The sequence below is a fragment of the Sycon ciliatum genome, chromosome 1 (assembly GCF_964019385.1).
Source record: "Sycon ciliatum chromosome 1, ocSycCili1.1, whole genome shotgun sequence".
NCBI lineage: Eukaryota > Metazoa > Porifera > Calcarea > Leucosolenida > Sycettidae > Sycon > Sycon ciliatum.
In genome coordinates this window covers 50,459,193-50,472,678 of record NC_088643.1, presented here as the reverse complement: position 1 = coordinate 50,472,678, position 13,486 = coordinate 50,459,193, and the positions used below count along the sequence as shown (strand labels likewise).

Genomic DNA, 13,486 nt, shown 5'->3' with positions numbered 1-13,486 from the left:
GCGAAATGACTGACTCCGCACTCAACCTTGGACACTTGCACACACAATGAACATGTGGGCTTACGAGTGGTGTCTAATGTCTGGTCATGAAACATTGGTTGACAACAGAACCAATCTTGACATTGCAACTATGTACTACTAGTAGTACTAAGTCTTTCTAGGAGCCCTGTAGTATAAGACAGACTCACAGTGTCGGATAGCCTGTACGTGTACAAATGTATGTCTGTCACGGAGATCTACCATGATCTACCGTCGGAACACAGAGTGATCACACTACACCCGTGGAGCTGACCAGAACCTACATGACATTGTACTACTAGTACTGTACACTGTATAATACATGATTGTACTGATGTAGTACTACAGACTCAGTACATGCATAGCAGGCACCCTTGTTGTTGTAGAAGTAAGTTTATTTTAACCCCCAACAGGCGGTTTCGCCTCCTTTGATACATGTGGACGACAGAGGGAATGAGAGAGAGAGAGAGGGGGGGGGGGGGGGGGGGAGGAAGGCAGAAAACCGGAGAGAGGAAGGGTAGAAAATAAATAAGTGAGTCGACCTCAGGGCTACACTAAAGCAAAACGGAATGGGAATTCTATTAAAAAAATAGCATCATGCAATATTGCGAAACACGTTTCCTATTCTTTAGGCCTACCCGCTATACCACAGAAACACACTCGCCGAAGAGCATTTAAACGGGGCCATGATGCGCTTTTAGCAGGGCACAGAACTGAAGGTCACCGGTGGCTGGGCTCGGAACGGAAATCAGGCGGGAGCTGGTGCCACAGGACTGCGCCGATGAACTGTATAGTATGGTCGCTCGACCGGCAGGACCGACATGCCCTCCAGGGTGGTGAGCGGAGCTCTTGAAAGATTGGGCTGGTGCGCGACCACGGTGGCAGACTGGCAGTCTGGCAGACCGAAGAAGCCGCCGCGGATAGCACTGCACTTCGCTAGCCGTGTCTGGGTCTCCATGTTGCCAATTGCTAGTGACGAATAAAACGCGTTGGAATAAAACGCGTTGGAAGCGTACGACAACCTACCCTGGATCATCGACCTGTAAAACAGGATCTTGACGCCAGGGTGAGGCTTCAGCGGTAGGCTTTTCCGGATTATGCGTTTTTTCTTGGTCTAAAATGGAAATGGAAAGTGTTTTGAAAAACCCCTATAAATCAAATTTTTTCTAAAGAAAATGCAAAAATTTACCCAAAACGCACAAAAAAATGCCACCGTTGCCATGGTAACAAAATGGCGACAACTAGTCGCGTGACATTTGGCACCATGGTGATCATTCATGGTGATCGTGAGGTACCTATCGCTTGCAGGGAGTCGTAAAATACCGGTATTTTACGACTCCCTGGCCCAAAGTGGGTCAAAATGGACAAAATGCATTTTGACCCCCAAAATGCATTTTGACCCCCAAAATGCAAAAATATGCAAACACATAATCCGGAAAGGCCTATTCAGCGGCTCTTTTTAATACTCCGCCACAGCGCACCTACTGACTTTCGCACCTGCTGGATTGTGTGGTTGACGTGAGGCTCCCAGGTCAGCTGACCATCTACATGTACATGTAGGTCTACCATGACACCCTTCTGGCCCGATCCTTTTGCCCAGTTTTGGTGGTAGAGGTACATGTACATTGTACTAGTACGTACGATTCATTGGTGACATTCTCTGGAACAAGCTACAGACTCAGTGTACCATGAGACAGACAAGGACCTACTCCAGGCATCGAACACGCACACGCGAACAGGCACCGAGATTCCCCCATCAACAGTGCCCTCGCCCTCTACAACTCACTCCCTATCGACATCACAACCCAACCTCGTAGAAATTCTTTCCGAAACAATGCATCCAGTCTTCTTTTGAGCAGAACCTGTTCTTGCTCCGCGCATCCCCCTGGTTTCTGATATCTCGAACGTGTACTATCTCGATCACCCCTGCTAACGTTATTGCCCCCGCTTGTTTTTCATGATCCATTGCTTCTTAATCTTGCCTCCCGGTTAATTTCCATCTAGCTGTTTCTGGCTAGTACCAGTTCTATCGCACTTATTAATCATCCTTATTGGCGTCACGCCATCGTGGAATAAAAGAATAATAATGATGCGCTGTGAACCTTGTCACGCCCATTTCTGTGCTCTCTGGAAAGCGTCGAAGTATTCTAAGTACTGTAGCCAGTGTAGGTCACCGTGTGTCTGTTCACCTTCATGTTTGTTTGTTTTTTTTTGTTTTTTTTTTGTTTGGCGAAAGCCGCGAAACTCGAGTATTTGATTCATAATTATGGTGGTAAATACGCACCTGGCAATATGGCGGTAAATACACGCCGGGCCGGACAGTGATTACTGTAAAAGTCATAATACATAACGAAGTGCTAACTCTAACGAGACATCTGTCGTTAAAATAGAAGAAATAGTGATACAGAAATCGATACATATACTGTCCTATTGAGCGTTGAGAATGAATGAAAATCGTTACCTTTGGTACACGTAAACTAGTCAATTTTGGGAAATCGTTATACATGACTGTATGCGCCTGGTTAGAATAATGTCTTTTAAGTTTTACAGTATACAACACCTAGTACATGTTCACCTACCTGTACATGTACATGTAGATCTACATGTACATGTACATGTACATGTAGATCTACATGTACATGTACATGTAACTGTTAGATTGTGTACAATGTCATCAAGAGTACTCTTGATGACATGGACATGTGCTGTACATGTACAATGTACAATGACGCACTTGCAATTACTCAGGTGTTTTGAACATTCAAATCGTCTTCACCAATACCAATCTACACAACCAAATCAACAACTAAGTACTTTACAGACAGAAGTAGTTGACGTAACCAACGTGTAGCCGGGCCGCCGGGTTGTTCCGACGTGGTGAAGGTCTACCCATGGCCGCATCGGGACATCACCCGGCAACCCCGTCTATAGAGAGCACCTTCTCGCGACAGTGTCGTGGTGGTGGCAGTAACTGTTGACAGATGACGAGCTGAGAGAAGGACGCCATGGGCAGAAGTTGGAAGAAAAGAAGTTTTTATACAAGTTGAGGTTTAAGTAGCTACAGGACTACCAGGACGACATCAAGGAGCGATCAAAGAATACACGATGGACGCAAGGAGTAGTCTCCAATCCCCCTAGCATAATGAGGGTCAGAACCGGGTTCAACACCCATATGGTTCAAATGGTCCGCAGGGACCTGGGCTCTGCCGCTCTGCCAACCGCGGAAGGTTGTAGTAAGGTTAGGTCGCTGTTTCCGAACACAGTGTCCTCCATCTTGTTTCATGCTGTCAATCTAACAATATGCGTGAACTACATAACAAGGTTTACAATAACGAGAGTTCCCAGATTGCCTAGAGTGCTCAACACCACAAGGATGGAGCATTACCACAAAGGCAGAAGAGAACAGAGACAGCCGACTAGGTCATTGTTGTAACGTTGCGTTTCATGCACATAGCAAAGCTAAGGCAAACCTCAGACAACTGATAACCTGTACATCATCTGGGTCCAAATTTATTCCCAGGCAGGTGGCTAAAAAAGAGCGCAAAGTGAGTGAAGCGCGAAAAAGGTTTACATGTACATGTATCTAATACTGGTTTTGAACCAGTATTAGGTTATAATAATACATACATGTACATGTATGTATGTACAATCATGTACATGTACATGTACATGATTGTATACATGTAGTCCATCCTCTCCATTTCCGTGCACGATTTTATCTTTTCAAATGATTTCAAATCTTATCATATTCTTATTCTGCAAAGATGTTAGGAAATGCAATTCTTCAACACCTCATCGGTTATTTACACTCCATGTACATGTACATGTACACGTATTCGCTTTTCAACAGGTTTTTCCGCCACTGTATCTCAGTGTCTGACAATCTGACAACAATCTGTGACATATTCAGTTACCTTTGGCGATTTCTTCCACGATTGATTTTTCTCCTCCCCTCCATATTACTACATTTATTACATGTGCAATGTACATGTACAACTAGGGTTCCCAGTAAAAAGGCAACGCCTGTTGGGAGTTCCCTAGTAAAATAATAAATTCTACTACTACTACTACAATGTAGCTGACAAGTGACATGTCTAAAATAATGATTAGAATTTAAAGGAGGTGCCATATCCTGTTTGTGTTGCCACTTTAAAAAAATTCAACAACCTGCACTGTGGCACTGGCTAGGCACCGGCGGATTATGCTGGCATAATTATTGACATACATGTACTTATTTTGCAATTTTTTGGTGGCTGAAAATTTGGAGCATAATTTGGCATCCTTTCGGAGGTAGGAGCATACTGTAGCTACGTACTGTACATGTACATGACTGTATCACAGTTCTAGTATGTAGGCTACACAATTGTGTACAATGCACCTGATCAGTGCTGGTGGTCTGCATGGCAGAGGGTTCGGAGGTCATGCAGATAGTGTTTTCAATGAAAAGCAGGGTAGAAATCATGGAAATACATTATTGAATGCTCGAACTCGTCTTCTTCAAAGTTCTTTTTCACACTGATACAGTACATGTAGCAGAAAATGCGAGTGAATCAGCCGTTATCAGGTATCCTCGGTTGCCCTTTCCCAAGATGCCAAAATATTTCGCAACTTATGCTTTTCGCAACCATGCCAAAACAAGTGAAAGTACATGTACATGTAGCTGAAATTGCATCCATATTTTCAGGAAAGCTCAAAAGTTGCTCAGTTGAATATCGCAACTCAAAATGAGCCAGTTCTTGTGCGATTTCTTCCAAACAATGTAAAGTTGCGAAAAAAAGTGGCGAGCATCTTTGGTAGGCATATGCGGATAATGCCGGCAGAAAAATTGGCAGAATTCGGTACTTTTCCTGGTAAGTTTCATGCATGTTTGGTATGTGGATAAAGAAATGGAGCAGAATTCGAGGAATTGTCCGCCATAAGGTTTGTATGGTTCTGCCAATTTCACTGCTTTTCGAGCAGAATCTGCCACCTTTTCGAGCATTATCCGCATACCCCTAATCTTTGGGAATGGCTAGTGCATGTACATGACACTGCTGCTGCTTGAACCACAAAGACCACTAAATCATACAATTATTCGTTTGTAAATCATACAAATGTCAATTATGTAGGCTTTTTTGATTCCACTGAAGCCATTTCATCTGGCACATGACAGCGAAAACCGCCCACAGCATTCTCTCCACTACACATTCTACAAATTAAAATTAATTAAAGGAGCGCAATCAAGTGGACCAACTGAATCGACATGTACATGATTGTACAAATGTCATGTACATGTACATTTACATTGTATGTGGAATCTCCTCATGCTCATTCTCCCTTTCTCTGTCCATTTCCCCTTCCTGATGCGTAGACCAACTGTTGAACCCGAGGCCACTAGGTCGGGGGAGGTTGACCTACCTCATCGGCACGCATGCCAGGCTCCTCTGTGTTGTCAATGTTCGCTTGTCCAATTATTTTGTATACCTCCCCTTTTATGTTGCTGGCCAGTGCTTTTATTTGTAGTAAAAAAATGTCATCTCGATCACCCCTGATATTGACCCCCGCGCTTGTTTTTCTTGATCCAGTGTTCATTTCCTTTCCAACTACATGATTGTAGTGTTTCTGGCTAGTATCAGTTCGATCACACCTACAAATGTACATGATTGTATCAATCTTCCTTATTGGTGTCTCGCCATCGTGGAATTAAAGAAAAACTTGAAAACGAAAACTTATTCTAAGCATTTTTGAACTCGGATTGTGAGCCAACATAGTTATGATAAAGAAAGGTAAAGGACAAAATTTGATAACCGCAATCAGTAATACAAGCTGGATCGACATTTGTGTACACTGTATTCATGTATTGTAAAACTGTGGAGACAATGTGCAATAAAACGATGAAAATGTGAAGAAATTGTGTAGAGAAAAAAGGGATTCAAACAAGTTTTCGTACAACACTCATCAGGAATCTTCGTTGTACTAAAGGACACTGAAAACAAAATTGAACTATTATAGAAAATCTAAGTTAGAGAAATAACACTAAGAACAACAGCAGTGAAATTTACAAGTGTGAATTTTAACAATGAAAGCGAGAGCAATAACGAATGTGTGTACTAACACTAAACTTGCAACTGAAAAGTGAACAAAGAAGAGAAAGAAAGAAGGAAGGACAAAGTGATAACAAATAACAGCAGTACATTACACCTAGAACATTAACGGCCAGGCTTGGCCGCACCAAACATGACACTTTTCTTGAACAATTTCAACCCAATTATACATCTTTCTGTACACACAAATTAGGCTTATACAGACGCTGACAGATGGCTTCCAAAACTTTTAACTGTAGTCCATAACCATGACGACCACGGCACAATACAGTGAATGAAGAGTCGGAATACGAATTGCAACAATCAGGACTAGCCAACAGATGATTGTACACTGAAGACTTGCTACCACGAAACCTACGCACAACACTAACATTCTTGTTTGAATCCCGTTTTTCTCTACACAATTTCTTCACATTTTCATCGTTTTATTGCACATTGTCTCCACAGTTTTACAATACATGAATACAGTGTACACAAATGTCGATCCAGCTTGTATTACTGATTGCGGTTATCAAATTGTTGTCTCCTCGCCGTTTGTTCAAAGGACAAAATGTTACGAGTTATGACAAACTGCTGGCTGTATAAGATCTGGTTACGTTGGTGGACAGTTTGTCATAACTCGTAACATTTTGTCCTTTACCTTTCTTTATTCTAAGCATCTTCACTGTTCTTATTGTTCAACATACATGTAATTCTTTCCTTTTTACATGCACAAAGGTTATTCTTTCCTTGAACATCAGTACCGTAATTCTTCATTCGTTTGTTCTACGATTAGCCATTGGCGGACTATGCTCGGCCTACCGTCAAATTATGCTTTTGATTATGCCACAATTATGCCAACAAATATGCTGAATTATGCTGAATTATGCTCGGTTCCACTATGTATTCACGCTGTGCATAGAGGATTGAGAAACCACGCATACAGTAGCACACACGGCCATGTCCTAAGCATAATTTTTGTCTAAACCGAAAGATTATGCCGACCTTACACATTGGAAATCCGTATATTATGCCGGAGCATAATTTTTTGACGAAATCCCAAGATTATGCCAAATATTATGCCGGCATAGTCCGCCAAGGGCTATCTACAATGCACATTGATAATGTTTGTACATTCAGGTAAACAGTCACGGTACGTGCGTTTCCTGTTGCCCAGCACTAGTAGTAGCACTAAGCAGTACCACAACACTGCTGGAAACCAGCTGGGTAACCAGTGGCACAGGGTCAGCGCTGTGTGCTTGGAGTGGGGCGGATGGAGCATGCACCGGAGCGCTCCCTTCTACAATTGTAGTCTCTGCACTTTGCATGATGACCACGCTACGATAGGCAAGCTGGCAAAATTGTAATTTCCGATACATTAACAGTGATGCTGTTGATGCCTCATGCCATGGCCTTCTGATCAACCGACACACCACTGGCACACGCCCTTATACCATGTTATACAGGACGGGGATAAAGCTTGTTACCATCTGCCAGCTTTTTCTGCGCCTCGCATACTGTACACTTTGGATACCTTGCATACTGATATCCAGATTGGCCGCTGCAGTGGGAGACGTACCGCCGAGGCAGGACAGCCGTAGATACTGGATCAAAAATAGATAATAATACGGCGCATGTTTAGTTCTCTGACAGAACTGTTCAGGGTTCATTCCATAACGTGCATCCTCGAATCTTGTCATTTGTCTCGGTGCCTTCTCTCTCTCTCTCTCTGTTCGAATAGACTTGATGTTCCTTCTAGCCAGCTGTTCCTTCCAGCTGCACACGGCCATAACGTCTTCTATGATACGACAATGCTTTCTCCACGCAAGCGGTGTCCTGGGAAGGTGCTTATTCGTGGCATTGCCTTCGTCACCGCGTGTGCTCTGCTTGGTGACGTGAGCGGAATGCCTGAACAGACCCTTCCCGGTGTGGGTGGTGACCGGCGGGATGGGTTGGCCTCGCTACATGCAGACACGACCAGCTTACAAGGTAGGCGACTTCATCGCAGAACCCGCAGGAGTGACCGTCTCGGCGTGAACGCGACGGTCGGAGAGTCCGCGCAAAACATCACCACACTCTACCTAGCCGTGGTTTTGCCAAAGGCACGGCGGATCGACATTCCCTGGTTGACGCAGGTGCATGATACGATAGCGATGGGCATTCGTCAGATAAATACCAGCCTCCAGTCCACTGGAGCACGCTGGCGACTGGACATGGAGACGGTGGGCATTGAGAGACTCTCCTGGCCAATCAACGAAAACCACAGTGTGCCGTCAGACACGGACGAACTGTTTCGAGAGCTTTCGGACTACAATTCGCAATCTATCCTGTTCGGCACTCTCGACGCACTGCAGTCGCGCAAAGTCGTCTCGTTTCTGGCCATCCAGTCCGACGCTGTGGTGCGTGTTGTCGGTCCAATGGCTGCTGCTGTCACTACGCCAGTCGTGACAACGGACACTAATCACGTCTTGCGATCTCGAAGTGCGGCGTATCCCACCCTTCTCAGGGCCAGCATGAACGATACGTGGTTGTACGTGGCTACGAAAGATATCCTCTACGACCTGCGCTGGAAAAAGGTATCGCTGCTGTACGCCATCAACTCGGACACCGCAGCCGGGGAGACGTTCAGCAATAACCTGGAGCAAATCTCGTTCCATGACATTTCCATAAAACCTGTCGTCTATCCCGTCGCCATTGGAACAAATCTTTCCGAGAAGACCAAGGAACAGATGAGAGAGATAAAGTGGCTTGATATCCGCATCATCGTGGTGCGCGTTTCGCACACCCTTCTGCCGCTCATACTAGATTATGCGCAAGAGATAGGCATTATTGGGGTGGAGAATAACTACGCCTGGGTGTTCCTGGACATGTTAGTGTCGCCCTGCCAGTACCCGACCCAAATGTGGCCAGTGTTTGATGGCGCAATTGTCGTACGGCCCTACGTTCCTCCGGGCCGACTCTGCTATCTGGCCGAACAACTACACGGCAAGGAAGGCAATTGCACAGGCACTGCTCATCACAGTAGTCCTAGCAACAGTAGCAACTGTTCAAGCCAATGCGACCGCATGGACCTCCAGTCTGCATACGCCTACGATGCAACTTTGGCCATTGGCAACGCCTTGCAAACCTGGTCCGGTCTGGATAGGTTGCTTCCACCGGCTGTGACGTCACCAGAGTCCTACTACCGTGGCGTGAACCTTTCAACGGGCTCGTCCACGACCCAGCTGGCGGCATTGCCAGCAGGGAAGAATCTAACATCGGAGATCTTCGCACAGTTCCTGACGGGTGCAAACACACCGATTGTTGATCGCTCCGCAGTCCACTACGATGTGTTCGTGTCAACTAACCAGGCTGTTCTGCGACCCATTGGCCGCTGGTCACAGGAAAACTTCACACTATCTGGATTTAACGAAAGTTTAGTTCCCAACAACAAGAGCCTATTTGGGGATACGCTTCGGCATGTGTGGCATGGACGATTTCCACTGGATCACTCCATTGACCAGGAGGAAGTCAGAGTTCTCGTTTATCCGTACAAGCCTTTCATTTATCCAAAGCCTGGTGTTCAGGTAGTGAAGGGTTTGGAGGACCTGAGCGGACCGCTGGTGTCAGTTTGGAAGAACATCACCAGTTGGTATGGTATCAACTATACACTAACTATGTGGTCGGATATCGGAAAGGGCGAGAGTCTCACCACGCTGCTACGAAAAGACTGCCTGGCCCATCGCAGCGACAGGCACTGGGACGTCATTCTTGGCGGCATGTCCAAGAAGCGGAAGGGGTCGTCCATCAAATGTCTACTCTCGGAGACTATCTTCCAGTCACAGCTGAGAATCAGCTACCGGCGTCCTGAGCTTGTCACCACTATACAGATGTGGGAAGCATTCAGGCCACTCAGCCTGGGTGTGTGGCTAGGTGTGCTTATCACTCTGATCGTGGCTGCAGGTGTGCTGGCCATACTCGACAAGAAAGGCCTGGCAACGGAACGGCGCGGTCATATCGTACCCGATGCCATCTTCATGTCGTTCACCACCTTCCTGGGCTTCCCGGAGCACAACTCTCAAGTAGCCTTTGCGCGTATATTCATCCTGTGCCTGCAGTTCATGTGTTGTGTCATTGTCGCACTGTACACCGCCGGCTCGACCAACATCCTTCAGGATAGCGAGCACACCGACAACGGATACAAATCTGCGAGCTCGCCTGCGGACTTCAGCGGAAAGAAGGTGGGCTACGTTCCAGGGACTGACTCAGGAATATTCATCTCCGATCTACTGGGTGCCACCAACCCTTCACTGGTACCCTACGCGAACTTCTCGCAGGACAAAGTGATCGAGAGTTTGAGAAGCAAGAAGACTGATATGTTCTTCTCATCTGGTCTGCTCGCCAAGGCTATCGCGGCAAACAATTGTGATATTATCACGAAGGAAGTTAGGGTAAGTCTTAAAGCCAGCTCTAGAGCTGAATACCTTTTGATTACAAGAAGAGGATGAAAATTGGGTCGCAACTCCTAGTTTCATGCACGAGGCGATCCGACAACAGGTTCTGAGATGATGACATGATGCCATGTGCGTGAAACTCGCAGTTATAACCCTCACGCAGTTATAACGCAATCTTCATCCTCTTATTGTTGTCAAGAGCTCTGTCCAAGTTTGTGGAGCACTCTATTTTAAACAGCCTAGAACCTTTCTGTTTTACCTTTTGATTACGGTCCTTTGAACATTTGCAGTCGACTAGCATACCGGTAGTGTGAAAGTCGGCACGCTTCTCAGTTCACCCTCCATCATACATGTATGCTACATCCACCACTACAATCATCATCATCATCATCATCATCATCACAAGCCCATAGCCCTAAGGCCGTCGGGGCGTCACAGAGCAAGAACGAACAAGCGAGCGCCATAAAAATCGATCGCGTGCAGCCACGAGCAAGGACTGCACGTCAAGTGCAGTCCATGAAATAATATTATCAAGCCATGACATTCTGGGCCTGCCTCGGCCACGACCTCCAGCAACACAACCCTGAAGAATAGTCAATGACAAACAGCCGGAATGAACAACATGACCAAAATATTGCAATTTCCTTTTACGAACAGAAACAATAAGTGGGACTTGTTTGTGAATACTATTTATTTCCTCTCTAACAGACACATTCGTCCGGTGATCAGCGAACGGAATCCTGAGAAGGCGTCGATAGCTTCTCATTTCGAAAGCCTCGATCTTTTTCACAATTGCAGCCAAGACTGGCAAGCATAAAGGAATATGGATAAAACAATAGCATTGAGTAGACGTAATTTCGAGCCTATCCTGACTACAATACATAGTAGATAAGCCTCTTTTACAGGTAAACTGCTACGGGTGGGTACTACATGATTGATTGGCAAAGTGTCTGAAATCCTTGCTGCAAAGAGTGCTCAATACCCTAACAGGGGGAGGAGGGGGGGGGGGGGGGGGGTGAACACGAAACTCGGAGCAACGAGAAAGCTGTTGGTCTCTGGTGTTCTGCCTTGTGTACTATACATTGGGGGGGGGGGGGGGGCGGGGGCGACGTATACCAGCTCGCAGGCATGAAAACAGTCACATGCTTCAATTAATCATCTGGCGGTAGGAAGGTGCCATCATCCTGCCTTTCCTGTTTCTGTGCATGCAGGCATTTCAACAGTTTGGCTTTATCTATCCACATGACTTCGCACTGCAAGGCGTCATTGACGAGGGCCTGCATCGCCACATTGTGGAAAATTGGATCCGGACGGCCATCCACGTGGAGCTGAAGAGCAACTGCTCTAAGCTGGAGGTCGTGAATAACAGCAAGAGGAAGCTGCAGGTTTCCAGCTTGGTGGGATTGTGTCTAATAACAGCAGGCGTGTGCATTCTACTCACACTGAACAAAGTCTACTATCTGATCAAGTATAGACGCAGGAAAATTAGAAAGCTGGGCAGTGCCGCCATGTGGCTAGAAGACGTGGAACGAAACGACTCCGTGAATCTTGCCAGCAGCGCGTGTGCCTGGGAATCTCCATATCAACCTTGGAACGCAGGACACGAGATCGCCGCAAAAGACAAGGACAAAGTCCGCACAAGTGAGCCACCCTGTCAGGGCAACCACTCAGTGATTGGATAGATTAACTGGCCATCTCTCTCGGACGATGCGCATGTCATGTTTCTCTTCACCAGTTAGCAGTCTAACGGCGGTCCAGCCATACCGGTCTAGCTGATTGAATTCGCAACCGGCCTGGCAATGAATTTCTGTTTTTTTTCTTTTTTACAAGATACTAGTAGCCACAAACCATCATGGTGGAAACGCCGGCACAAACGCACAGATATAGATAGTGATGGCTGCCGAAGCAGTGGAGGCGGGGCAAGAGCAGGTAAACCGACCAAGGGTCTCGGTATCATCACTGCTCATGCGCACCAGACACTGGAAACAGAAACAAAATAAGAAAATAGAAAACTTTGTAATGATATTTCTGTTCCCAGTACCCCATACTGACCAACTCTAGCTGGCCATTGCCAATGTAATCGGCTAATCGCCAGTGCCATTTCCAGTGCCAGTGGATTGCGGTATGAACCGTTGACAACAAGCTATTATACACATGTACATGTAGCCATATTACGTTGAATAGTGCGTGATTGTTCTACCGTAAACATCACGTCGACCGCTATACCTATAATTGAATGTGCACAATTAATTCGAAACGTGTATTGCAAAATGCACCAGTATATGCAGTACATGAGTACACTTGCCATCCTGCCTTTATTCTTCTTCTTCTTTATTCTCACGATGGCGACTCGCGCCAATAAGTAGGCACCGGCGGATTATGCCGGCATAATTATTGGCATAATTTGGTGGTTGAAAATTAGGAGCATAATTTGGCATCCTTTCGGAGGTAGGAGCATATCTACAAGATTGTACCACAGTTCTAGTATTTAGGCTACACAATTTCGCACAATGCACCTGATCAGTGCTGGTGGTCTGTTGGTTGGTTGGTTGGTTTTTATTTCACTTCGCACATTCAAACGGGATGACGACCCAATAAAATGACGGCGAAGGCTTAGCCTAGAAGTGGCTATGGAAGAACATAGTAAAAGCTATGGAAGCACAAAGTAAGAGAATAGGATACTAATAACTGCGGGTAAACGGGGGGAGAGAGAGAATACGATGTATCTGTGATACTACGTGCGGGTTACTGAACTGCACGGGGAGGGAGAGCAGAGCAATCAGCAGCAACTCGAACTACTCCCTACAGGCGTATGGTACACATGCATGCTTAAACTCAGGTAGCCGGGTAATTGTGCGGACCTCACCAGGGAGAGCGTGCCACAGCAGAGCACCAGCAACAGAAAATCTCCGCTGACCGCGGCGGCTACGGTTTGCCTGGCTTAGTAGGCCATTTGACTGCTGATGGCGGGTA

General features: G+C 46.1%; 1 protein-coding gene across 2 annotated transcripts; it reads left to right on the top strand.

The window, feature by feature from the left end:
- The first annotated feature begins 7,643 nt into the window (after positions 1–7,643).
- Positions 7,644–12,997, top strand: LOC135830904 (uncharacterized). Of its 2 annotated transcripts, none has more exons than XM_065343122.1 (2): positions 7,644–10,510; positions 11,222–11,458. In XM_065343122.1, the coding sequence occupies exons 1-2, from the start codon at positions 7,715–7,717 to the stop codon at positions 11,255–11,257; spliced, it is 2,832 nt and encodes a 943-aa protein (XP_065199194.1). In that variant the 5' UTR covers positions 7,644–7,714; the 3' UTR covers positions 11,258–11,458. The 2 variants fall into 2 exon arrangements, with proteins under 2 accessions (XP_065199194.1, XP_065199193.1); XM_065343121.1 differs by lacking the exon at positions 11,222–11,458 and adding an exon at positions 11,725–12,997 and having other exon boundaries at positions 7,649–10,510.
- The last annotated feature ends 489 nt before the right edge of the window (positions 12,998–13,486 follow it).